Source organism: Bos taurus, chromosome 5 (assembly GCF_002263795.3).
Source record: "Bos taurus isolate L1 Dominette 01449 registration number 42190680 breed Hereford chromosome 5, ARS-UCD2.0, whole genome shotgun sequence".
Classification (NCBI taxonomy): domain Eukaryota; kingdom Metazoa; phylum Chordata; class Mammalia; order Artiodactyla; family Bovidae; genus Bos; species Bos taurus.
Window position 1 is genome coordinate 112,152,149 of NC_037332.1, and position 27,654 is coordinate 112,179,802.

The 27,654-nt window shown below is 44.5% G+C and overlaps 2 protein-coding genes across 6 annotated transcripts in view; both read left to right on the top strand.

Annotated features, from left to right (window-relative positions):
* Positions 1-7,583, top strand: part of XPNPEP3 (X-prolyl aminopeptidase 3) — a 43,861-nt gene extending 36,278 nt beyond the window's left edge. For 2 of the 3 annotated variants that reach the window (XM_005207415.5, XM_005207416.5), the window contains 3 exons: positions 27-207; positions 1,278-1,398; positions 4,969-7,583. In XM_005207415.5, the coding sequence (XP_005207472.1) occupies positions 27-207; positions 1,278-1,398; positions 4,969-5,135 (469 nt within the window). In that variant the 3' untranslated portion in view covers positions 5,136-7,583. The remainder of the gene's footprint in view (positions 1-26; positions 208-1,277; positions 1,399-4,968) is intronic. The other variant, NM_001192194.1, reaches the window with a different exon arrangement.
* Positions 7,584-12,013: 4,430 nt separating this feature from the next.
* Positions 12,014-24,961, top strand: RBX1 (ring-box 1). Of its 3 annotated transcripts, none has more exon segments than NM_001046241.1 (5): positions 12,014-12,111; positions 13,973-14,051; positions 18,820-18,890; positions 21,844-21,929; positions 23,909-24,961. In NM_001046241.1, coding segments are annotated over 5 exon segments (327 nt in total). In that variant the 5' UTR covers positions 12,014-12,033; the 3' UTR covers positions 23,922-24,961.
* The last annotated feature ends 2,693 nt before the right edge of the window (positions 24,962-27,654 follow it).

Below are 27,654 nucleotides of genomic sequence, written 5' to 3' on the forward strand. Positions count from 1 at the left end.
TCGTTCTTGGATTTCCCTGTCGCCAGGTTCACGGCACCTCAGGCAGAGCTGTATGAAGCTGTTCTCGAAGTCCAGAGAGATTGTCTGACCCTCTGTTGCCCTGGAACCAGCTTGGAGAACGTCTACAGCATGATGCTGACGTTGATAAGCCAGAAGCTAAAGGAGCTGGGGATCACGAGGAACATTAAGGAGAAGAATCCCTTCAAGGTATTTCACTTCCTTCAATCTCAGTTCTTAAGAACACCTGACATGCTGCTTGGGCTTTATCCTATGTAAAGCTAATTCGATTTAGAAATGGGAGTTTGTGATTCTGCTGTAAGAGGGACTTTTTTGAACATAGATTAAAACAAAAGGCACAGTACTTCTTTCTCCCAGAAGATGGCAGCACATGCAGTTCATTGTATACTGTGTGACTAGCTCAATCTTCAGAAAACATAAAATGAAGTCCGGTGTAGACAAGGTGGGAAAGGACATAAAAGGGAGGAGAGGTTAACTCTTTAATTCTTTTTTAATGATTTTGAAAAAGTGGGGGTCAAAGGGTGAAGGTGTGTGTGGCTTCAGTAACATTGTTGAGACTTTTAACAGTATTCTCACTTGCCATGTCTTTAGTGAACTTCATCTGCATCCAAAGTATGATGGTGTTGAAGAAAACTTTAAAGACTCAGTTTTAAATTAAGATGCCAGGTGGTCAAGCCAGACAGACCAGTAAGGTATCTCTTATCTCCAAGTTAGACTGCCAGGGCTTCTTTTATCAGTAAGGAAGAAGCTGTAATTCCTCCTGTTCATGCCAACAAATCTTTAATTAACGGACAGAAGTACCCAGGTTGGTAAATGCCTCATAATTACTATGTTGTATGACATTTCCTACCTACCCCACAAGCTGCTGTGAGATACTTAGGGTCTCCAGAGAAGGCTCCCTGAGAGGGATGTGTGCATGCTGGAAAAAGAACTGTTCTAACATAATTATCTCCCTCCCCCCCAGAAAAGAAATTTTCACTTGCCGTTGTCATTGCTGGGGCGACCCCAGTTAGCATGTGTGTAGTATGAAATGGTAGGAACAGAAATGTGGATTAGTTATTAATAGAATGCCATTGGCAGAATTACACACAAGAGGTAGCAGTTTTCAGTCTCTTAAGCATTAGCCCAGGGATAGATGACACAGGCAGCAGAGCTAAGGGCAGGGGACAGTATTGACACGTATCTCGTGGATTTACACAGGCCCAACTTTTCCCTTAAGGGTCATTGCTCTGATAACACTGTGATCATATCATTTCCAGGCTGCTCGAAAATACTGCCCACATCATGTTGGCCATTACCTGGGGATGGACGTCCACGACACTCCAGACATGCCCCGCTCCCTCCCTCTCCAGCCCGGGATGGTAATCACCGTGGAGCCAGGTAAGGGGAGGTGCCAACAGCCTCCCATCCCCTGGGACACATAATCCTAGTGTTAGATAGAAGGGTAAACACTTTCTTCTTATGTGAACCAATGTAATTAAATTAGAAGAAACAGGAAAATGAATCTCTCCAGTATAGAAGGGAACTTTATTTTAGATCCTCCTTGAGCTTTTTTATTTAACATCACACAATTTGTTTGACTTCTCCAATAAACAACAGATGGGGAATACTTCCTATCAGTAGATATTAAGAAATAAATCTTTATTTTAACCCTGCCTTTGCCAGGACCAGTTTGTACTAGTCTTCCTTTTGTGGTGGGCTGCTGATGCTTGTGGACCCGTGGCACTTTCCTCCAGAGATTCTCAGATTCCTCACGTTCATAGTTGCAGCTCCTCTGCAAACTGCATGGAACTGCCTGCATTGTTCCACTCTTCAGTATCCAGACCCTTTCTCCTGGGCTTCAGAGAGAGCGGGCAGTCTGATGGTTCCCCAGCTTGAATGATGGTAGGCGTGGGGCAGGAGAGAAGTAGTGGCCATGGTGGAGTGTGAAGATGGAGACTACAAGTTACTTTTAAACACAGATGCTGTTTCTGTCATGAAAGCAGATCTCAGTCTTAAATTTCAAGTGTTTTCACATCTAAATTATGTAAGTTATAGCTGGGACACGTCTTTTAAGCTCCACTTTGAGCCCAGGCGTATGTTGCTATCTGTGGCCTTGTTTACCATTTAGTCCAATCAAGTTGGCACTTCCTTAGACTTTGACTACACTTTCCTTTGCTGATCCTTTTCTTATCACAGAACAGCATCTGTGAGTATAGAACAGGAAATTTACAGTTTCTTAAAATGAAAAGACCTGGTATCTGTCTGATTTTATGATTAGAAAGGGAAACTTGGCCTTAGAATTTTTCAGATGTTCATTAAACTCTTCCTTTTTCCTTCTTTATATCATGTGTATCAGTTACATTTATGACTTATTTCAGTATTTCTGCAGCTTCTGGTTGTTGAGACTAATAATCTCTAATAAGTGCTTTTTAAATACATGATAAAATTCTGTATGTCCTTATTTTTGCAAAGTGCCCTTCTTCCAAGGGACTGTTAAGCAAAGAAAGAATGCATTTATGTAATCCACTAGTTCCCAGCATATATTGACATAGTCATAAAGTAACTTTAGTGGCCTGTTTGAGCCATTAGCACATGACAGAATCATGATCAACATTATTGTAGTTGAAGAGATCTTGTAGACTAATAACAAAAAATAACTACAATAATAGTTCTAGTAATGTTCAGTTCAGTTCAGTCGCTCAGTCATGTCCGACTCTTTGTGACCCCATGAATCGCAGCACGCCAGGCCTCCCTGTCCATCACCAACTCCCGAAGTTCACTCAGACTCACGTCCATCGAGTCAGTGATGCCATCCAGCCATCTCATCCTCTGTCGTCCCCTTCTCCTCCTGCCCCCAATCCCTTCCAGCATCAGTCTTTTCCAGTGAGTCAACTCTTCGCATGAGGTGGCCAAAATACTGGAGTTTTAGCTTCAGCATCATTCCTTCCAAAGAAATCCCAGGGCTGATCTCCTTCAGAATGGACTGGTTGGATCTCCTTGCAGTCCAAGGGACTCTCAAGAGTCTTCTCCAACACCACAGTTCAAAAGCATCAATTCTTCGGTGCTCAGCCTTCTTCACAGTCCAGCTCTCACATCCATACATGACCACTGGAAAAACCATAGCCTTGACTAGACGGACCTTTGTTGGCAAAGTAATGTCTCTGCTTTTTAATATGCTATCTAGGTTGGTCATAACTTTCCTTCCAAGGAGTAAGCATCTTAATTTCATGGCTGGAATCACCATCTGCAGTGATTTTGGAGCCCAAAAAAATAAAGTCTGACACTGTTTCCACTGTTTCCCCATCTATTTCCCATGAAGTGATGGGACCGGATGCCATGATCTTCGTTTTCTGAATGTTGAGCTTTAAGCCAACTTTTTCACTCTCCACTTTCACTTTCATCAAGAGGCTTTTTAGTTCCTCTTTACTTTCTGCCATTAGGGTGGTGTCATCTGCATATCTGAGATTATTGATATTTCTCCCGGCAATCTTGATTCCAGCTTGTGTTTCTTCCAGTCCAGCGTTTCTCATGATGTACTCTGCATATAAGTTAAATAAGCAGGGTGATAATATACAGCCTTGACGTACTCCTTTTCCTATTTGAAACCAGTCTGTTGTTCCATATCCAGTTCTAACTGTTGCTTCCTGACCTGCATACAGATTTCTCAAGAGGCAGGTATTCCCATCTCTTTCAGAATTTTCCACAGTTTATTGTGATCCACACAGTCAAAGGCTTTGGCATAGTCAATAAAGCAGAAATAGATGTTTTTCTGGAACTCTCTTGCTTTTTCCATGATCCAGCGGATATTGGCAATTTGATCTCTCGTTCCTCTGCCTTTTCTAAAACCAGCTTGAACATCAGGAAGTTCACGGTTCACATATTGCTGAAGCCTGGCTTGGAGAATTTTGAGCATTACTTTACTAGCGTGTGAGATAAGTGCAATTGTGTGGTAGTTTGAGCATTCTTTGGCATTGCCTTTCTTAGGGATTGGAATGAAAACTGACCTTTTCCAGTCCTATGGCCACTGCTGAGTTTTCCAAATTTGCTGGCATATTGAGTGCAGCACTTTCACAGCATCATCTTTTAGGATTTGAAATAGCTCAACTGGAATTCCATCACCTCCACTGGCTTTGTTCGTAGTGATGCTTTCTAAGGTCCACTTGACTTCACATTCCAGGATGTCTGGCTCTAGGTGAGTGATCACACCATCGTGATTATCTGGGTCATGAAGATCTTTTTTGTACATTTCTTCTGTGTATTCTTGCCACCTCTTCTTAATATCTTCTGCTTCTGTTAGGTTCATACCATTTCTGTCCTTTATCGAGCCCATCTTTGCATGAAATGTCCCCTTGGTATCTCTAATTTTCTTGAAGAGATCTCTAGTCTTTCCCATTCTGTTGTTTTCCTCTATTTCTTTGCATTGATCACTGAGGAAGGCTTTCTTATCTCTTCTTGCTATTCTTTGGAACTCTGCATTCAGATGCTTATATCTTTCCTGTTCTCCTTTGCTTTTTGCTTCTCTTCTTTTCACAGCTATTTGTAAGGCCTCCCCAGACAGCCATTTTGCTTTTTTGCATTTCTTTTCCATGGGGATGGTCTTGATCCCTGTCTCCTATACAATGTCACGAACCTCCGTCCATAGTTCATCAGGCTCTCTATCTATCAGATCTAGGCCCTTAAATCTATTTCTCACTTCCACTGTATAATCATAAGGGATTTGATTTAGGTCATACCTGAATGGTCTAGTGGTTTTCCCTACTTTCTTCAATTTAAGTCTTGACGGTTTATATACCAGACATTTTTATATCTATTATCTCACTTTCACTCCACATTTTTATTGGTAGGTACTGTTAGGATCCTGGCTTTACAGATGAATTGTAACACAAAGAGGTTAACTTACTTGCCCCAAATCATCCAGTCACTGCCATTTTTGAATCAAACATTCGACTTCTTTTTTCTACTTCTCAGGAATTTATATTCCGGAGGACGACCAAGATGCCCCTGAGAGGTTCCGTGGTCTCGGTGTACGAATTGAGGATGATGTGGTGGTGACTGAGGCATCCCCGCTCGTCCTTTCTGCAGACTGTCCCAAAGAGATGAAGGACATCGAACAGATATGCAGTAGGGCCTCTTGACCCTCACGGCAGCCCGCGTGGGTCTCGGGTGCAGGGGGGGTGGACGCAGGTACCTGTGCGTGTGTGCTTTCCAGGGATCTCTGTGTGGATACTTGTTCATGCATTCCCTTGGGGAGTGCTGCAGCTGTGCAAGTCTGTGTGAGTCTGTGTGTTGTCTTTTTGTTTTATGTGGCTAGAAACTTGGAAAAATTGCATTTTTGGACTATATGTTACTGCAACTTTATTAACATTAATTCTGTAGAATTAATGACCGAGACAAGGTTAATGTTAAGATATAAGGAAAGATGTTGGTTACATATGTCCATGCATTCCAGTTGGCACTTGTGGAAAATTCTCTCCAGGTCCTTCCCCTTCTGCACTTTTCCTGAGATCTACCTAATATCATCAAATTTTCGTGTAATGCTTACACTTCGAGCTAATCACCAGAGTCTGCCCACATTGAAAGCCGCCTGTCTGATTGTGGGTGGCCAGTGTGTACCTTCCATGATACCTGCCTTACCTGTTCAGGAGCCCACGTGAGCCCTCAGGGCACTGGTGTTCTCCAGCCCCATCACTGAGCCACAGTCCAGATTCCAGCAACACTAGCTATCGAACAGAACATTTTTGAGCTTTTTTTACTATTTGGTTGCCTGGGACCTGGAAGGTGTTTAGATTCTTGATAAGGAAGGAAATGGAAGAGAAAGAAAAGTATGTATGTATCTGCTCTAGATCCAGACCACCATCTGTCTGTTTTCAATCTAAAGAGCACTCCTTTCCCAGATATCCTTGCTGTCTTTATAGACTCTTACCACACCGATCCTCAGAGCACAGCCTTGAAGCTGCTTCTCTGGCCAAGGGCAGATCCTCTGCTCACCGAGTTAAGAGTCAGGGGAACAGCACCCAGTTATCATTCTGTGATTTCCTCTAGTGCTGATAAAAGCAAAACATGGAACCCAGCCAGTAGCTGTAAACACCCTCTGATCCTTTCCTTTCTTGGACGTTAGCCTGGATGGGCAATGGGAAAGCCCAGCGTTTCCCTCCATACAGCATTGAATGCAGTTATGTTAAACTCAGTTTGCAGAGTGAACGGGGCTAGACCCCTGCAGATGGTTTATTTGGGAGCTTCAGTCATAGGGGGCTGCTTTAGGAAATAGTGTATTCACCTCCTTTAAACCTGAATGTGAGCCCAAAATGTATAAAACATGCTGTTAGAACATAAATTTAAGAAAATAATTGCTTTAGGGAAGAACAGGCTAGGAGAGGAGCATTGTTGCCTCTGCCACATACTTTTATGGCTGTGAAAGTATTCAGGAGTTGCTATTTTTCTCTGTGATAAAGAAACTATAACTATGTTTTTTTAACTTGAAACACAGCAGTTAAGAAGTAAAATAATAACTCTCCTCTTCCCATAATTGTACCCAAGTTAGGAAGGTACCTCTCATGGTGACTTAAAGATGTCTTCGTGTATCTTCTTTCAAAATATTATCTTTTCATTAACTTTCATATGGTCAGAAAAGGAAAACTACTATAGACATTATATGTTAATTGGGTTTAAAAGCCATAAAATAAGTTAAATCCCCAGATAAAGACACTATATCTCATTAAAATTTTAAAAATGGGCTTTGTTACATATTTTAAGACATACATAACCAACATCCTCCTTAACTTTCTTAATAATAGAAAGACTGCAGACATGATGCGTGATGCTGCCTCTCCCTGTCCTGTGTCCATGTCAGATCACAAGCACAGCACAGCAGCTTTCCGCCAGCCCAGCTGTGACTTCAGAGTCCTTCCAGTAACTGCTGTCAATAAAACAGGAGCTGGGCTTTGAGTTAGACTCTGTCTACCATCCCTCAGCTGGCATATGATCAACGATCATGTAACTTATTTTTGTATGTATGTTAGAAAGTACGTGAGGGCCGGGGTGGCAGCATACAGGACCTCGCTTAGAAGAGGTTTTTATGGTGTGGTTCTATTTTTTTTTTTTTTTTTTAGTTTCCTGAAGTGGGATCTGTATCCCAGAATGTAAGCTGATAAGGGTGCGTTTTAAGCCTGAACAAATATACTTCAAGCTGAAGTGCTTAATAATTCTAATGACTGTATCTCGAAGCCCTAGGGGTAGAGCAGAATTCCACTATCACAAAGCATGCGAGTCTCCCTGGCTGCTCTCACCTCCACCTGTGTGTCCCTGAGGAACTCAGGGTGAGCATCAGTATTATTCGGGTCAGGGGTCTCCACTGAAATCCAGGCCTTTGGGGGTTTGCTTCATGAGGAGCTGAGAGAACTGCAGTCTTTGCCAGCATTTCTTAATGCTTTGTTTGACTTTTGTGCAATTATATAAGTTCAATTTGGACAAAATGCTGTTACTTTTTAAGGCGCTATTGACTGAAAATAAATACATGGTTCCCAAACAAGGGAACAGCATTTGTTACTGTCATTTTAAAAATAAACTGTAAAACAATATAAGAATGTGTGGTTGGTGTTTGTGTGTTATTTTCAAATCTAAAGTTCATAGCTTTAAATGCGACTTTTGTTCTACAAAGTATTTTGTTTTACAAAGCATTCATTGACAACTGTCACAAAATCATGTTGGCAAACTTGGAATAATCTTATCAGTCATAGAAGGGGGGAACCAATGGATTAGATTTACTCAAGGATGTAACATATAACATGGTGACTATACTTGATAACATTGTATTGTAAAATTGAAATCTGCTGAGAAAGTAGAACTTAAATGTTCTCACACACAAAAAAAGAAAAATTTGTGAGGTGATGGATGTGTTAATTAACTTAATGGGAGACATCTTTTCACAATATATACGTGTATCAAATCATCAGGATGTACACTTTAAACATCTTACAGTATTGTCAATTACAGCTTAAGGAAACTGGGCAGGCGGGCAGGGGTCAGGGGGGCCTTCCCAGATGGCTCAGTGGTTAAGAATCTGCCTGCCAATCAGGAGACATTCAATCCCCAATCCAGGAAGACCTCACGTGCCTCGGAGAAACAAAGCCCCTGCACCACAACTATTGAGCCTGTGCTGAGTCACTTCAGGCATGTTCGACTCTTTGTGACCCTATGGACACAGGAGTCTCCAGACAGGAATACTGGAGTGGGTTGCCGTGCCATCCTCTAGGGGATCTTCCTGAACCAGGGATCAAACCCGCATCCCATATCTCCTGCGTTAGCAGCTGGGTTCTTTACCACTAGTGCCACCTGGGAAGCCCCATCTGACCATGTGACTGGTTAAAATCCTTCAGTGGTTTCTCCTCACTGCGGATAAAGACCAAAACTCTTTGCATGGCTCTACCAAACATTCTTGCATGACCTGGTTCATACCAGTGGTAAATGTTTATCAACTGACTTTAGGAGGATAAGGGAATCCCTGGTTGTAGCATTTGCCAATTTCCATGGCATAAACAGGACGATTATGGCCAATTTCAAGATACCAACTTACAGAACTGGGAGAAGAGGCTAACAATTGATTCTTGCACATCTTTGCAGACTCTTATCTCACCGGTTCTCTTCATGTTTGAGCCATTCCAGGCTTCTTTACGAGTGTGCTGTGCATTCTATGCTTGCAGCCCCTCCTGTATGCTGTTGGCTGTACCTGGAATGGCACCTTCTTCCACATCCCTCAGTGTGTGTGAGTGCTGGAGCCAAATTGCATCAGTTTGCAGGAGCAACTGTTAACCTTTTGGGAATTTTGCAGTCTGACTGCTAAAGCTACAAATCAGAACTTGACTTCTTTTTTAAGAACTGGTTTTGTTTGTTTGTTTTTAGTATTTATCCATTTGGCTGTGCCAGTTGTTGTACACAGGATCTTTCGTTGCGGCATGCAGACTGTTAGTTGTGGCACATGGGATCCAATGCCCTGAGCAGCGATTGAACCTGGACCCCCAGCATTGGGTGCTTACCGCCTTAGTCACTGGGCCACCAAGGGAGTCCCAACAGCTGTTGTGTTTTCTTTACCAGCATACCACTGCATCCAGGCTTCTTTGTCTGGCTCTCCTTCAGTCTCATACCATTTCCTCTAAGAGGACTTCCTCTACCTTCCAGGCAATCTTTCTGCTTCAAGGCACCCTTTACTTCTCCTTTCCTAAAATTCATTGGAATTATCATTAACTGACTATCGCCTCTTTTGCTACATATGGTAAATTCAATGATGAAAAGGGACTTTTCCAAGTTCTTAGAATATCTAAAGCAATATGGTGTAGTTGACACACAGCAGGTTCTGTGAATATTTTAGGAATATTTGTTGAATGAATGAATGAATGGATGGATCAACTGAACAGAGCTAAACTGAACAGCCTATTGCATTGTAAACTAAAATTATGAAGGGTAAGAATCTATATGGGGTCTACAAAAAGTTTACGCAGCAGGAGCTAGTATACAGAAAGGCATGGCCAATCATCACAGCCAGGAAAACATCCAAAGGAGAGACCAGTACATGAGGCTTTCACAGCTTAATGGAACAGCCCCACTGTAGCTCTTCACAGAGCAAACAACTTGCAAACTCCTGCTGCTTCCTCTCCTGTATCTCTACAATACCTTCTTCCAACAAAGTTTAAAACTTTTCAAAATTAAAATACGATTAAGTCACTTTTGGGCTTCCCAGGTGGCGCAGTGGTAAAGAATCCATCTGTCGATGCAGGAGGCACAAGAGACTCGTATTAAATCCCCAGGTCAAGAGGATCCCCTGAAAATGGCAACCTACTGCAGCATCTTGCCTAGAAAACCCCATGGACAGAGGAGCCTGGTGGGCTACAGTCCAGGGGGTTGCAAAGACTCAGACATGACTGAGCACGTGTGTGCACACACATGTCACCGTTAGTCCCCTCCCTTACACTGCACCCCTCCGATGCCTTCCAATAACATCTACAATAATATCCCCACCTCATCTGACCCCTACCTGCCTGTCTCCTCTCAACCACCCTCACTCTGTAAGCTTCAAATTTATTCATTCAACACATAGTGGGCACATACAACGGACTGAGCACTGTTCTAGGAGTGTTTGTTATCAATAAAACAATAGGGAATTCCCAGGCTAGGATACCAAGCTTTCACTGCTGTGGGCCCAGGTTCAAACCCTGGTCGGGAAACAGAGATCCCACAACTTGCACAGGGCAGTCAAAAATAAAGAGAATAATAAAATATTCCTTCTCTTGGCCAGACACACAGAAACAATAAATCTAATAAATGAGTAAACAAACAAAAAGTTAGAAGGTACATGTACCAGTAAAGGAAAAAGTTCAGTAAAATGAATGGGAAGCATATCATACAGGGTCTTTTAGGCCCTTGCAAGGAATTCAACTGAAATGTTACTCCTCATAGGGGCCTTATCTAATCACCTATTTTAATATTGCCTCCATCTCCCCTCAGTCTCATGACTTTTTTTGACTTATTGATACCTGCGATTTTCTGATATGTTTGTTGACTTGTATATTATTTCCCTACCAGGTGTTTGACTCCTCATCACTGTGTCTCTCCCATTTACAACAGGACTCAGTACATACTCAATGAATTTGTTGAATGAAGATACATATGCCCTCAATTTACTCTGTTTTCCAATACTCCGGCAGGAAAACAAATAACTGAATTCCTAAAATGGAATCATTAATAAAACTTGCTTTGTACGGTTTCCTCTCACACAAATTTTGTATATTCTTGTCTGGTTAAAGCTGTGGTGGTGTTTCCACAGATTTGTTGTTCTTTACGATTAAGACAAGGAAGCAAATCCTATATCTTCTGGTTTAACAGTAGAGTCAACACAATCCATCACTCTTCAATTTTAAGAGAAAATATGAGGTTTCAAACAAGATTTAAGAGTGATCGAGCAGAGACATACCTCTGCAGGATTAGAGATGAAAAAGTGGAGCCTGATCTAGAGATGGGAGGGTGACAGAAAGTACAGGTGCTTTTGCGGTTAAGGAATGATCAGTAACAATAAGTGGCAAATATCTCACACAAATACTTCAAAAAGTGCAGCGACTTCAAATGCGATGATAGCGCAACTAGAGGAAAGAGGGCCGAAATTAAGGAGAAAGATGAGCACTCGTTGAGGAATGAGAAGAGTGTGCTCAAGCGAGTGAAGATGAAATCGTGCACTTTAACCACAGACCCATCCAGGGCGGACTGGTATATTTGGGGTAGGCTGGAGCCGGCACCTCCCAGGCTCCTAAACCTCCTCCGTCCACCTCCTTCATGGGCAGGTGAAGGCAGGGCTGGAGAATGCCTGTTCAGTTCAGTCCTGGGGAGGGCACTGGGCAGGAGGGGAGACCATCTTCCCACTGAATCCTGAGGATTTCCCGGATTGGAATCAGGAAATCGAACGGCCTTTCAGGGAGGGTAAGCACCTCCGAAGGGTTCAGAAGCCGACCAGTATCTGGAAAGCCCAGTGTGAGGTCTCGGGTTCAGCGGCAGCAGGAGGCGGGACGCCCACCCTTGCTCCTTCCCCGGAAGAACGCGACGAGGACCGGCGGGCAGGGGGTGCTGCGCGGCGCCGGGAAACGAGAGGCGGAGCCGGTGCTGCAGGTCGCTGTGCAGGCGGAGGAAGGAGCCGCCGCCCCAGCTGAGAGTGTGGCTGGGGGCTTCCCGGGGGAGGGCAACAAGAGCGAGTCCTTTCGAACGTCTCCACCCGGCTCGCTTGCGTCGGCCTGGCCCCGCCCCGCCCCGCCCCAGCCACTCCGGCCTCCGCCTCCTCCCGGCCAACGCGGGGTAGGTGTGTGAGGGGGTAGGATTGGGGGGGGAAACCAGCGCCAGCGCCTTTAAGGGGCGTGGCTACACGCTCCGCCCCTACCTGCCCCTAGCGCGCCAGTGATGGGTGGGGTGAGGGAGGAGGTGCCAGGGTGGGAGGGGAAGCGAAGCGTGCGCTAGCGCGCAGGCGCAGTAGCCGGCCGACAGCCTTGTGTTTCCAAAATGGCGGCAGCGATGGATGTGGATACCCCGAGCGGCACCAACAGCGGCGCGGGCAAGAAGCGCTTTGAAGTGAAAAAGGTTGGGTCTCGCCAGCGCCTTCCTCGGGGAAGCTAGAGAGGCGCGGATCTGGCTGGCAGGCCCGAGGATGACCGAAGCGCGGAGGAAAGGGCTTCATTTCAGGGCGTTCCTGGGACAGGGTACCAGGAAAGGAAGCCAGGGGGCGGGCCTTAGGATTGATCGGCGTGGCTGCGGCCCACTGTCCGTGGCGGTGTTGGTTTCCTTCAGAGGCTGAGGGGCCAATCACGGAAGTGCTTATTGAGATAGCGCGGTTGCGACTTGGCTGCAGGAGCCAAGCGCTTGAGCTGTCACTGGAGTGGCGGAGGGGTGGGGAAAGAGCGGGTGGGGTGGGTGGAAGGGGGGAGTCGGAGCCTTGCGGCGGGTGGAGGATGGGGGCAGTGCGGCGAAAGCCAGGAACCTGAGGTCCTACCGCATTGGAGGCCTCTGAGGACCCGGGCTGGACATCTCCGTGCCCTGCCCCTGTGCGAAACTTGGAGTCCCTCTGACGGACCACGACCTGGTGTTCGCCTAACCGAGGCCTCCATTAGCCCTCTCCGGCCCTCGCCCCTGCCAAGTTGAAAGTGTCTCGAGTGTAACTCTTGGCTCTTCTAAGAGGTCTGTAGGTTTGTCACAAAGCTGCCCCGGTCCTGCGGTCATATCCAGAAACCCCCTGTCCAAAAAAAAAAAAAAGGCATGGTGGAATTCGTTAAAAAGAAAATGTGAGCTCAAACCTTGTGTCATTTAGCGAGAGTTGAGTACTAGTTGCGAACGACCTGGTAGAAATGGAAAAGCAGAAATGTGTGGAACGTGTCTTTTTGCATGAAATGCCTTACGGTTGTTTGCAACTGTACAGTTTGGGAGTAAAGTGCCGATTCCCAACTAAGGTAAAACAAATATGTACAAAATGAAGACTCTGAAATAGGGAAGATGTTGTTCCTGCAACATCTGGCCTAGACCCTGACAGTTTTCCCCCTCCTGGTGCTTTTTGTCGTTTCATTGTGGGCACTGCATGCTCAGGTACAGCTAGCAGCCATATTGAAGAATAGAAGTAGGATTTTTTTTTTCCCCCTCCAAGTTGAAGCTGTCGTGTGAAAAGTACTGAAGAAGTTACCAGACACTGAGAATTAGGCTGGAAAGAGATGCAGGTTTAGGAAGTGGCACCAGATTCGTGGATGAAAAGGAGTTTGGGAATATTTATAATTGCGGAAGTCAGAAGGTTGAGTTACTTAAATGCTACTTTTAGATAAACTCTTGCGGAAATTAATATAATAGTCTAAGCAGATAGGAAACAAAATTGTAAAGTTTGTTGTGCAATTATCTTGTAAGATTTAAGTGATGACCTTGGTGTGTACTGACACTGCGTGATTGGTTATCCGCTTATCCCATGATTACCCGTTTTATGATCCAGTCATCATCTTAGTTCATTCTGTTCCTTGCTTTCCCCTATTCCTGGTTCCAGAGTTGCCTTGAAGAGCAGATATTCATTTATACAGAAATTGAGCTCTCCTGCAACTGCCAGGAGAGCCTGCGCAATAATTCAGGTTTGTGATTATTAGACCTAAAACAGGCATTTAAACATCATTCCTGATCTGTTTACATTGACATGGCCACCTAAACTGTAGGTAAAAATTAAAAGATGACATTCATTTCTGTGTTCATATACTCAACTGTTGGGAGAATGGGTGTGCATAGTGTAGCCCTTGCTCTCTGAAATAATAAATGAGAGTAAGGTGATATCCAGCAGCTCTTTTGTTTAGTGGCCCTTGTAGCCAAAAAGATGATAAGTGCAGCATGAAATCCTAGAGCGTGTGTGTGGTTTGTGTCGTGTGTGTGTCTATGTTACGAGGAGTGGAGTGCATTGTTCTCCCTTTTCTCTTTGCAGTGGAATGCAGTAGCCCTCTGGGCCTGGGATATTGTGGTTGATAACTGTGCCATCTGCAGGAACCACATTATGGATCTTTGTAAGTAATTGAAGGAGGATGGGGGGGAGTTGAAAAGGTTACAGAGATTGCGGCTATCCTGATGTGACCAATTTTCTTCTCCACAAAGAAATATAGTCAGAGCATTTGGGGCCTTCTACATCTAGTTTCAAATAAAGTAGCTTTTTATGATATCCTGCAGGCATACCCATCTCTCAGAATAAATCTGCTCAACCTAAAGATGGCAGGGCCACATTTAGAATGAATTGTGGACACCCAGGTCCTGTTGACTAGATTCTATTTCCCATCATGTAACCACACTCAAAGGCAAAAACAGTGAAAGAAAGAAAATTAACTTTGAGCTAAAACGTTCTGTCCAGCACTAGTTTTTGCTGGGGGAAATTTATGACGAAAAGAGTCCCAAGAGTGGATTTTCAGTGTTAGCCCCAAATGTAGTGAGAGGACATCACTGCCGACACCTCGGTAGTCAGTTCATTGCTCTAAAGAAATTTCATTTCAATTTCCACATATTTCATTACACATAGTGGGCAACACGTAGCAGGTTTGCTTTTAATTGTTGATGGAAGTTAGTATCCTTAGAGTAACGGGCCAGAACGTTGGTCACACCAGGAACAGTCCTTTTTTCATCCAGATACTAAAATGGTTTGATTGAAATCAGAAATAGCGCAAAGAATGTGCAGCTTTCTAGAATTGAAGTTGTAACTTAGTTTTAAATGACTTACCTGTCTCTTCGGCTTTCTCTTGAGCCGCTGTCCTGCTTTACTCTGGTAGTTCCTCTGACTTCCTCTCCATTCTTGAAGTGCCCATGCTCTTGTTTAGAACCCTTATATATCCTGTTTGAATCTTCTCCATCTCTTCTCTACCACTCTCCACCTATCTTTATCTGACTCAGCACTGTCTAAGTGTAAGTCAAAAATGCAGGCACATACATAATTTAACGTTTTCTGATACTCATATTAATAAACAGATGATTTGTATTTTATCCTATATCCAGGATATTTTAAATTTCAACATGTAATCAATATTTTAAAGCGAAATATTTTACTTTTTGTCTTTTTTGTACTAAGTTTTCAAAGTGCATTTTACACTTCCAGTGCGTCTCATTTCAGACTAGCCACATTTCAGGTGCTCAATAGCCATACGTGGCCAGGGCTACTTATTAGGTCATGCAGAACTAACCCCTAGTTGGTCTTCAGATCTCACCTTAAACTTGCTCATAGACGTTTTCCCTGACCGTACTTACATACACACAAACACAGGCGTTTCCGAGATGTCCTGTAGTTTCCTTTGAGATTCTGTGGCAGTCATTTAGCTTAGTTGGCTCTTTATAATTCCGTGCTGTTTACAGCTGTGTTCCTGCATCGGGCGTAGTGTTCTGGTACATAGTAGTCTCTCCCTAGGTGCTTGCTCTGTGAAGAACAGAAACAAACGGGACCAGTCTGATCACTGCAACTTGGAAAGCACAAAGCAAATATTTTGCGTTGGAAAGTAGTCTTGGTCTGTGTTGGTTGTTTACTGCCCTTGGTGTCTTTGAGTTTTGACCCTGTTTTAACACTTTTTCACACGACAGTCAAAGCAGATCAGCAGCTACCATGATGTTTAATGGAGATAGAAAAGACCCATCACAGAAAAACACATGCCCGGTTTTACATGTGCTTGGGTGGGGTTTTTGATTACATGCTTGCCCTTTTTTTGGGGGGGGGGAGGGGGCTGTGCATTTTCACAAGGAGTTGTTCCCAGAGAAAATTTTAGTTTCTTGAGGCTCTCTTCTATAAATACTTAATGATTTTATATAATCCTGACTTTTTTTTTTTTAACTTCTTGTGATTAAGTCATTGTGTGTCTCTGGTTGCAAGAGAATGTACTTCTTGAGAAGACAGTGACAGACAAAGGCCATTGATACCGTCTTCTCTTAGTGTTGAACGCTTGAGGGCTTGATGTGGGCTCTTAGGTAGACACCTGCTTTATCATATATTTTAAATGTTGGGTGCAGAAGGAGAGCATTGAACTCCTATAACAAAGTGATTTCACGTCGTGTGTTTTATTATTTGATGAATATTCACACCCTGGGCATTTTGCAAGGCTCCAGGATAAAACAGCAACTGGGCTCGGGTCTCTACCCTTATGAAACATAGCCTTCTGCTTATTACAGACACTAAAGAGAAATCTGATCGCCACAACTAGACTTATCTTCCTTTCAAAAATGAATTATGGTTCTTGTAAAAAAAACTTTTCGTTAAAGATGAAAATAAGAATCTTGATTTAGCAGTGGCCATTTTCTAACAAATTCCGGCCTGGAGTTAAATGAATAATTATATACATAGTTGTAAATAAATGAGTAATTATGGCTGAGCTCCAGTTGAACCCACCTGCAAAGCATTCTCGGTCTGAAGACTTCCCTTTTGGCCTCCAGATTGATACTGTATGTCCTACTATGGCCTCGGACTTCACTTTGCATTACCCTGCTTCTTGGTGCTTTTAAGAGTTGCTGAAAAATGCAATCTGCTAGGTGTCATTTTCTCCATTACCTCTGGTAATCTTGTCCCAGATAAAAGGTTGTCCAGAAGTGCTTAGACCCAGCCTTTGCCCATAAGTTAGTCTTTTCCTAAAACCACAAAAACCTAAAACCACAAAAAAGATCCATCAGTGTTTTCAAAGGGTGAAATCTCTTCACTTCCGGGAAGAAGCTGTTGCTTCTTTAGCAGTCCTCTGGTGGTGATGGCCCTTGTATTAAAGTCCTCAAGCTTTGTAAGTCACATGAAATACACTTCTGCCTTTGCAGGGGTCTGATAAGAACCTGTTGCATGCTGCTTTTTTGTCTGCTTTAGGCTGACAGTGAGCAATTTCTTCCCCTGTTTAAGCAAACGACTAAACCCCTATGCTCACTCTCTGAACCGAAAGCTTGAAAACATTTTATCTTTGAGAACACTTTAGTAATTTTTCATGCCTTATCCCCTTTTATCTGGCATTCTAGATTGCAGTCCTATTTCTGCTTTTTAAAATTATTGTTAAAGTGTAGCTGACTTAGAATATTTTATTAGTTTCAGGTGTACAACCTAGTGATTGAAAGTATAGTGTGTACTCCCTTTGACGTTATTATAAAATGTTTGCTATATTCCCTGTGCTGTACAGTTTATTGTTGTTCTTTGTTAAGAATTTTCTGATAAAGAATAGATACATATTTGGCCCCCATTCTCTCTATTTATAGAAGCCATTTTTGTTTCCTTATTCAAGTACTGAGAGCCTAGTTTGCACTTGGCATAGAAAGACAGCCCCCTAAACATATGTAGGCCTAGAAAAATTTAAACATGGTAATATACTTTGAAAGAGTTTCATTATTAAATAGTAATAATTGTGCCTCTTACTTAGCTAATTTCTTAATACATGGTCCACATCTAAGTGAGAGGATTCCACTTGAAGAACATCAGATTTTCTTTTCTCTGCCATCTCTTTGAACAGGGTACATTCACAGACCCCATGCATTCTTTTTTTTTTTTTAATATTTTAAAATCTTCATTTATTTATTGGGCTATACCAGGTCTTAGTTGCAACATGTGGGATCTAGTCCCCTGACCAGGAATCACACCAGGCCCCCTGCATTGGGACACAAAGTCTCAGCCACTGGCCCACCAGGGAAGTTCCCACTATGTATTTTGAATATATGACATAGACCCTAGGTTCTCCACTTTTTTCAGAAGGAAAACCAGTTACTCTCTTTAAACTGAATCTGGGTAGCAAAGAAGTTCTGTGATTTCAGATCCTTTGCCATTCAGGAAAAGCATTATTATGTTATATATCACTTCCCAAGACCAAGTTAACATCTCAGCATTATTTTCTTACAGTTTTACTATCTTCCACCTATGAAAGTTTGAAATAATTGCCTCCTATTAAATAGTCTTTCCCGAAGCTTTTTATTCATCAGAAAGAAGACTCCATTTAGTTACCACCTTCAGAGAAAGCAAATTACACGTTAGTAATTTTTGTTCTTGGAATATTTATCCCCAATAGAGCTTTACTCATCCTTTCTTGATCTCAGTCAAATTTTCATTCCATTTAAGTTCTCTCCCTTCCCCCTCTAAAATGGATATTCGGGTAGTTTGCAGTAATTTGTTCCACTCACTGGTCAGAAACGTCTCGGGACAGTAAGCATCACAGCTGGTGACCCCAATTCTCCAACCTGTCGGCCTCACAAATTTGCTGTGCTGACAGTGCTTTGAGGACCTGAGTTCTGATGTCCTCGCACAGAGTATCCGCAGCCCTCTACACCCCTTTTATTTGCTCTGTCCCAGCTCCATGTGTCTGCCTGACTCCTTCAGGGACTGGAGCTTGTCACTGAGGCTTTCACGTGGCAAACCTGGGTGGTGTAAGGGCCCAACAGCAAACATTCACCCCGCGTAGAGAAGATGCCAGTTCTCAGAACACCAAGAGTTAGGAGGTGGCTTTAAAAATTTACTAAATTTACCACATTATGAGGAATCACTGTCATTTGGACAAGTCAGGTCACGTTGAGACTTAGAAAGCGCCCTTTGCTGTGTTACTCTGTTTTTGAATCAGGGGAGGAATTCTTTGCAAAGCGTGCTGTTAAGTCAGCTCTGCCTTCTCTGTTCATCACCCCTTTCCACATTCATTAAAAAACAATTATGACTAATTAACCACTTGAGATTCTGTTCCCGTTGAGGCCATCATCATCACCCCCTGCCCTGTCATGTCCTCACGTGTGGGTAGAGCCACTGGAGGTCAAAGGTGGTTGCTCGTGGGGCCAGTGATCGTGTCGCTCTTGTTCCCACAGGCATAGAATGTCAAGCCAACCAGGCGTCCGCTACTTCTGAAGAGTGCACCGTGGCGTGGGGCGTCTGTAACGTAAGGCAATATCTTTTCCTCCCAGCGTGGCTTGTACCGCTTCTCCTGCCTGCCCATCTTGTAACTAGGGAAAAAAAGACTAGCCCACCTTTCTCCACAAAGGTACACAGATAGCAAAAAAAAAAAAGGCATATAAAACCATTGTACTATTCACCTGTAAAAAGTATTAGTTAAGAGGCAGCAGTTCGTCTCAACTATGAAGTGTACCAGCATCCACAGCAACACTGTTGGGCTTTATCTTTGAGAATTGACTTCAAAGCCTACGGCACAATCGTTGGAACATTATGTTAGTGGAAATCTGTACTTTCTTACCAGATTTTCTTAAAGGCTGAGTGTCTTGTGGAACTAAGTTAGGTGAATAAATTGAGCATTCCTGTGAATGTTGCTGGGGGGTCGGGGTGGAGGGGGCAGATGTACCAAGTTAGCATTTGGGTTTTTTTTTAAATGTGCTTCGTGACAGAAATGTTTTGTGCAGCCTCGTTGGACTGAATGTACAGCCTTCCAGGGAGTGACAGCTGTGAAGGATAATAGACATGAAATATGTTATTTCCAGCACGTTAAAAATTCATCCTTATAGCCATGTAGTCCCAGTCATATGAGCTAAAAATGTCCTGTCCGGGTGTCCTGTGCCCAGGGGACTGAGAGCTCCCAGCATGACACAGGCCTAAGAAGCCACACTCGAGTCAGACCACCACTCCCTGTCTCTGTGACTGACTTGCTAGGCAGCTGCGGGCAAGGTATTGGCCCCTCTAAGCCTCATATGAAGTGGAGCTGTTAGTATACTGCTTAGCATCATAATCAGGATGAAATGATTTTATGTTTAAAAAAAGATGCTTAGAGGAGTTCAGGGTTTGGGTGGGGCATGAGCCACCCATCTCCTTGCATGGCCCTGCAATAAACCTTTTTCTCTGCTCAAAAAAAAAGTGCCTAGAATACCTCCTGCAGGTCCCTTTGGCAGTCTCACAGTAGCTCCTGTTGGTCAAGGGACTGCATGTGCCACCTTCGAGGATAAAGAATAAAGCATATTGGGCTCTTGGCTCTCTGTGGCATCCAGGTGTAGAGTGAGAACCATGTCACTTTGTGGTGGAAGGAAAAGCAGTGCGCTGCTCCTTAAATTTGACTCAGGAGAGTCACACTCAGAGAACCTGCCACCAGAAAGAGCAGCAGGTGTGCCTGAAGCCTTGGACTAGTCCTGGGTTCCCGGGTTGGGTCTTCTATGACACTGACTGGCTCTGTGAATTAGGCACGTCACTTAACTCATCTGGGCTTCAGTTTCACGTCTGTAAAATGAAGATGGTGATACCCGTCACGCTTGGCAGGGTTGCTGCAGGCTCCAGTGAGGTGATAGGTGTTCATAGCCCTCCTGTTAAGTGTAAAGCACGAGGCAGTGCGTTTTGAGGCTGCTGGGTACGTCCATTGATAGGTCTTAGATTGTTGGCAGGAGGAAAGCTGGGATCGAGGATGTTCAGGGGTGCTGTCCTGGCCCAGCAGCCTCATTTGCAGCCCCTCTTTCCCTCCGTCTTCAGGGTGGGGCGCAAGTACAAGGACCCTGAACACTGGCAAAGAGCCTAGTGGGGCAGCTGGGAGGGAGAAGGGGGTCCTGAATGCCCTTAGGTGAGCCTGTCCCCATTGCCTGGGGATTGAAAAAATGCCTCCATTTTCTGCCCTTTGGAAATGTTGTTTTTCCTCTTTTTCACCGTAAGTCAGGTGAGCATCAGGACGAAAAGGATCTTGCAAAGGGCCGTCACTTTGGGAGTCTTTGTCCCTGAGTAGCCCCAGTGCACTAGTATGGACTCTAGTCTTCATCACTGCATTCTGTTTCTGTCTGTGTGGAAAGTCAGTTTTCACAGATGATAATCCACATTATGATTCTTTAAGTTCCATGCATGTTTGGGTAGACACACTGACCAGGTTTCAGGGCTGTAAGCCAGGCCTGCCCAAACTTTCATTGTGTATTGGGGTGTCAGCACTTCTCCCCAGTCCCCACCTCAGCCGACCCGTCGTGGCTCAGATGCAGGGACCCTTGTTGCTCCATCCTGATGCTGCTCACACGAGCAGGGCTGGAGGATAAGCATCATTGCAGAAGTGCTGTGATCAGCATCTGCATGTCCCTAACACGCACAGACTTTGCTTTTCCCCAAACCCAAAGGCCAACCCCTCATTCCCTGTCAGCGCCCAGCGTTCTTGGTGCTTTCGCCCTTTTACTTCCCATCTGGATCATGGAACCAGCCCTTTGATGCTCTTCCAGCTGCTTGCATGCAGAATGCCCATCACACTGCTTCCTCTTACCCTGATTTTTTTTATCTGATTCCTTTTTTAAGACAAAGTCTCACCCACTACTAGAGGCTTGTTAAGTACCAAGCTTTTGTAATATCAATGCCTCTATGAGCAAATCTGCAAATACAGTCCTTTGGGCAGTGTTGAGCTGGGTGTGGAAGGTCGGGGACGTGCCCATCGCAGTTCTGGGTGGTTGGCGGGAGTGATGCACTGCCATGTGCTAAGGAGAACCCTCTCCTCCTGGGGTTCCCTTCTCCAGGATGGGGAGGGAGCTGGAGACCAAGAGTGGGCAATTTGAAATGTGCGGATGATTGAGGGCCTCCTTTTGCCTGTGTGTGAGGAAAGCAAGCCTCCCCTCCAGGCCGACAAGACCCAGGGAGCCCCACTCCATCTTACCTTAGGAAAGGGGAAGAGACCTCATTGCGTGAACACCCACCACGCGTCCTAAACGTGTGCTTCATTTGGTAGGAACGAAGCCTCGCAAACGTTTCGTGGGCCGTGGCCTGGTACCTAACCGGGTGTAACCCCTCGTAGACCTCTTGTCTCCCATTGTGTGTTGCCTTCCTTGGTTCTCCAGCCGCTGTATATCACCACCCTGCTCCCCTTGAGACGTATTGTCCGTAGACGGCTGAGCCTGCACAGAATTATTTTTAATAAAATGTATCTTTTCTTCCAGCATGCTTTTCACTTCCACTGCATCTCTCGCTGGCTCAAAACACGGCAGGTGTGTCCGTTGGACAACAGAGAGTGGGAATTCCAAAAGTAGGTGTCCCTGGCTGTTTCCACTTTGTACGTAAGGTTGGGCTGTGTGGTCAGTGCCATTCTTGGACTCACGTCAAGCTGGACGGTGCGCAGTTTTAGAAGATGAAGACATAAAACATGCTCGGTTCGTAAACTAGCTTTCGGTTAGACAAGGACTCGTGTCTGTTTAAAACGCGTAAGGTGAACCAGCATTAGAAACTTGCAGCCTAGAGTTTGCCAGCCATCTGGGTGGGGCCTTTGGGCGTAGTAGTAGAAGCTTGCAAATGCTCGTTTTGCAAGCTATTAAATATTTCCACAATCACATCAGTAATAAGGCTCCAGGGGCTAACTCGTGTCACCTGTCTTTGCTTTGGGCTAGAATTATATCCCGTTTCATTGGTTTATCTCACAGGGATTAATTCTGATACAGGGTTTATGGCTATCTCAACTAAATCATCATTGCTGCTGCTGTTAATTGTAGTAGCGTGTAATTAATACATGGCATGCAAATTTTCAAAAATTCAAATGGTCGGTCTGGACTAGTAATTCCTAAAAGAGGAATTTCTGGTTTAAGAGTATGTATGTTTCTATTTTTTGATAGTGTCAGATTTTTTCCTTTCCCAAGAATATGTACTAATTCACAGCCCCTACAAACAGTGAAGCAGAAGACTGCATTCTCCATTTCTTGCCAGTGCTCTGTTATCAGACGTTTTCATCTTAGCTACTGACAGGTGAAAATCAGTTTTCAATTGTATATTTTAAAACTTTGAGTAAAGTTGGGCCGCTTTTCATGTTTTTATGCCTGTTGTGTTTTTCTGTGAAACACTTTTTTATCTGTTGAATTTTCAGTTAATTTATCAAATTTTTAATGGAAAGGGGGATTTTCGAAGTTCTCGAGAGGCCTTTGTCATTGACTGTGCCGTGGAGCAGGCTCAGGGTGCCGTTTCAGACCAAAACTGTCTCACGTAGCCCGTACGCGTGCCCAGGGCTGAGCCTAAGAAGTGGGGGTGTGAAGAGTCCCCCTGCTGGGCTTGGCCCTGTCGCTTTATCCAGCTGGTGACTTTGCCTGGCTGTGGTTATGAGTGCCCTGGGAAAACAAATTCATAAGAAGCAAATTTCATTTCAGCATGCTTTAATCTGATGGATAACTTCCAGGTTATTCTCACTAACAAGCTGGAGCTCTACCCTGTGAGGACTTTTTTAGAGAATATTTAAGCGAATTTCTTATAAGGAGTGCTTAAAGAATCTAGCAGCCTTTCAGGATGATGGCAACAGTGATGCAGAGTTCTGGTGCCCTGGTCTCCATCTGTGTAACGAAGTATTTTCATTAGAGGCGAACTACCCGCTAAGAACCAGGACAAAAGATTAAGATAATAATGGATTCTGTGTTCAAGAAATCTTATATGTGGAAAAAATGTCCTGTCATTGGTTATAATCTTTCTGGAGCCAAATTTTGGCCTCTGGGGAAATCAGAAAGGCCCTGAGATCCACACCTCGTTTCTCGACAGTTCTCTTTCTGCGGTGCTCAGTGGACTCAGGGCTGTCATTGGAACTGGTGATAGATTTTGACACTGAAGGCTGTTCGGTTACTGTTCTCTGTACGAGCCTTACCCTAAACTAGCCCGAGTACGGGAGTTGAGGGGAAGAGGCGGCCCACAGGGAGGGGGGCAGAGGATTCAAGCTGTCTTAGCCACTTACTGGCCATCAGGTGCAGCTCCCTTTCACAAGCATCAGCTGTGACTCCTCCCTGTTACTGCCCTGCATCTGCCTGGCACCTGGAAAGAGTCAGGCGGGTACAGTTGAGTGGGGGACCATCACTATGAAGAGGGTGGTAGGGACAATGTTACAGGAGGCTGGTAGGCTGAAACGGGCAGAGACCAGGGTTGTAACCCAGTCTTCAAAGTTTTAACCAGATTGGCGGATATATTTTTAGCAGGTGTTACAGTCTCAAACAGGGAATCACAATAAGGAATGAATTAATAATTTACTTTGTCTTCCAGGTATGGGCACTAGAAAAAGAGAATTCTTCGATCAAGCTCAACTGTTTTTTTGTTATCCACTGAATGACTTGCCCTCCTGTTACGTAATTATAAGTTAGATAGAACCGTGTCTCTTCTGCTTTGTCTTTTCAGTTTGCTATTCCGGCAGCCATACTGTATTCTGTGTGAAATAAAATCCAGTTGGATTCTAGAACAGACGCTGTCTCTTGTGTATGTGCAAAAAGTGAATGCAAGTAAAGAGCCCTCCCGCCCCTTTCTAGGGTGGAAGGCCAGGTTTTGAAAGTGAGACGTTTGTTCATCAGAGCCAAAGCAGGATCGTCCTGCGAGCACGTCGCTTGGTCTCGAGGAAGCCTGGTCCACAGCCTGGCTGCTGATGGTGATCTTGGGCGAGTGGTCTCTCTGCTCCGAGCTCTTCCTCCTCCGTGAAGTGGCTGCCAAGGACTAAACAGGATCATCTGGGCACAGAAAGAGGCCTTATAAACTGTGAGAACGCTGTTCAGGTGTTAACTTTGTGTATGACGTGTCGCTTTCTCAGTTTAGTTTAGAAAAGTTAACTTGAAAAAAAAATTAATATGTTATCTTGGCTGGCAGTGGAGTAATGTGTGAACTCAAATTGGAAATCAGTGTCATTTAGAGTTAACGGGAGAATTCAGGTTTCCCTTCTCCACCACCACCCTTTGTAATTTGTTTAAAATGCCTTGGCCGTGAACGGAACTGCCAGTTTTAACACTACTTCAGTCTCTTAGCCTTTAAGAGGAGGGTTAATTTACTGCAGTGATTCTCAAAGTGTGTGCTGAGGACTTGTGGGAGTAATAGAAACACTTTCAGGAGGTTCACGAAGTTCCTTTTCTGGCTGCATGTCTGTAAAAGGCCAGTTTTTCTTTTTTTCCTTCAACCAAAGCAACGTATTGAATGAAGACGCAGAGCAGCGAATCCAGCTGTCTTCTGCTAAGTCAGATATAAAAAAGATTTGCAAAAATGTAAAACGGTGCCACTCTTCTAACTTCTGTTTTGAAAAACTAACTTTGAATAAAAATATTTATGTTAACGTGATGGATTTTTGTTCTTTTAAAGTCTTTTAAATGTCTCAGTTTGATTTCCACAGTGGTAAATATGTATAGATGCAAGTCCCATAAAAACTCTTTGGTTTCGTCAGTGTTTAAGGTCATAAGGGGATCCTGAGACTCAAAAGTTTGAGAACCTCTAGCTTAGTAAGTAAGAACTTTGAGGTCCAGCCTGGGTGGAACCCAGCTTCCCCACTTGGCCGCCAACTGTGCAGGTGCTCAGGGCCAGGCGGCTGGTGCCGTCGATGTTCCTTCCACCCTCGGCAGAAATCACCTCCTTTAAACCCCTTTCCGGTGGTCATTCACACTGCAGGAACACTTCAGCGATGCAGAAGAACGGTTTTCACATAGCTGGCGTCACATATTTGCAGAGTTCTGCCTGGGTATCCATAAGGACCCTTGGTTGCAGAGCAGCCAACTCCAGCTTCTGCTTAGGTCATGGAATGTTTGTGAGGGCCAGGGGGCTGTGTCCTCTGAAAGGAGAAAGGGACACAGAGGGGCTGGACATAAGAATGAATAACTAGAACCAGGGCATCCCTGCTGGGATTCTCTCTATCGCTCTTTCACAAAGACCAGCTGCTTTTTTTGGCTATGCTTATAGCTTGTGGGATCTGGAGTCCCTGACCAGGGATCAAACCTTCGCCTGATTAATGGAGGTGCAACTCTTCAATTCCTGAAGCCACAGGCATTCAGAGGCATCTGAGCTCTCCCTTCGCCTCTGCATCTAAGTAGTCATTAAACTCCATTCACCTGCAGCACTCACTGCAACCTGCACCCTCTTCTCCATTCCCATCGCCACTGACAGCACAGGCTGTCTTCATTTTCCTCTAAAACAATTGCAGTTCTCCAACTGTTATCGTTAGTCTCCTTGCTACAACCTGAAACAAATCTTTAACTTGACTGATGCCCCTTCCACTAGCTGGGAAATCTCTACCTTGATGGACAGAGTTCACTTCCCATTGTAGACGAGCGTGCCTCATCCCGGCTCCTCCGGCTTCCAAGCAGCTGGAGAGGTAGGGTACCCCACCTCCATCAGAGACACTCGGGCTGCCATCCTTTGTGGCTGTGGGCAGCAGCACTGGCAGCACCCAAGGCCCAGTGCAGACAGCCAAATGGGTTGTGACAGCCGGTGTTTAATAGCCTCAATAGCCAGCACCTTCCCAGACCAGTTTTGTGGCATCATTTTGGCTGTGGTCCCAGTTGCTGCCCATTTTCCGAGCCTGATTCTCCAACATGCCCTGTGCTGCGGTGAGCTCTCCAACATTTCTTACCGTATCCAGTCTGCTGCAACGATCACCCAGGCCTTTGGTTCTCAACTGTCATCATTAATCCCCTCCTGCCCCTGCCAGGTATGTGTACACTGTTTCCTTATTCATTCTCAAAACAGTCCTAAAAAGCCCATCATTTTATGAAAATGTCATCTGACATTTTTTATTCACTTCTTCAGCCAACAGAATACTTCTGAGAGTCCTTTGCCTGTCTTTTCTCTTCTCGGTTTTTGTCCCCTATTTGATCAGTTTGTTTTTTCGCTGCACTGCTTGGCATGTGGGATCTTAGTTCCCTGACCAGGGATTGAACCCCTTCCCCTGAAGCAAGGAGTCATTAACCATTAGACCACCAGGGAAGTCCCTCTTGTGATATTTTTTCCTTCAATGCCTTTTATTTTCTTCCTGCTTGGACCAATTTTTCAGCCTACTGTTGAAACACCTTTTGAGGGCCTCTTGTCCCCACTGAGCCCACTGCCCTGCCCTCTTACTTGGGTCTTCACCCCATGGCATACAGAGCCTCACACGACCTGTAACCGCAAAGCACATCCCCATCTCTGTTCCTCTCTTTCCAGCCTGGCATGAGCTCCTCTGACCTCATCCCAGTGCCACGTGGAAGCTTCAGCTGGATTTGCTTGAACCTCCGTCCTTCCAAGAATACCTCCTGCCCAATCCAGTCCCCCTCCCTACTCCCTTGTCTCAGTGCCGGGTTACCTGAGAGGCTAGCCCTCCCCCAGACTCCTCTAAACAGGGTCAGGGCCCCTGCCTCCCTTTAGGGCCTCCAGCATCATAGTGTCCTCTTTTCTCCGAACTTTTTGAAATCTCCCCCAAAGTGAGACCATATTTCTAGCTAAACCCAGGCTATGATGAAGTCTGAAACAGCGTGGTGTCTTTCACCAAAGTGTCCCCTTTCTTCTACTTTCTTCAGAGCAACCTCAGAGTAGCAATTTTTCAAACTAATTGTTTCTACATTTTGCGTTCTGAGACATGAAACTAACCATTACACAAAAGTAGAGCCTATCATCCTATACTTAGCAGAGAATGGAACTATTTTCAGATGCCTTGATAATTATTCTATGTTCTGCCAAACAAACTCCTTCTGGAAGTGATAGCCTCTATCTTGCTCAGAGACACTGATATCCAAACAAACAGTCTAGAAACATTAAACTCATCTTTAATGTCACCTCAACCCTCATCCCAAATATCCATGTGTATACTGTGTCCTATCTATTATACTTCAATTTTGCATCTCTCAAATCCACTTTTGTCCACTCTGTCTCCACTATTCAGGCCTTGATCATCATCTGGATTGTTGAAATGTGTCCCTTATTCCCTTCACCTACAAGATTTAGGAGCCCTTATAATAGAAAGTGGCTTCCCAGGTGATGTTAGAGATAAATAACCCTCCTGTCAATGC

Coding starts and splice junctions, on each gene's coding strand:
- RBX1 (XM_059886419.1), top strand. CDS start 12,034: ATGGCGGCAGCGATGGATGTGGATACCCCGAGCGGCACCAACAGCGGC. Junction 14,052..18,819: donor GAACCACATTATGGATCTTT/GTAAGTAATTGA, acceptor TTGTTCCCACAG/GCATAGAATGTCAAGCCAAC. Junction 18,993..21,843: donor GCCCACCTTTCTCCACAAAG/GTACACAGATAG, acceptor CTTTTCTTCCAG/CATGCTTTTCACTTCCACTG.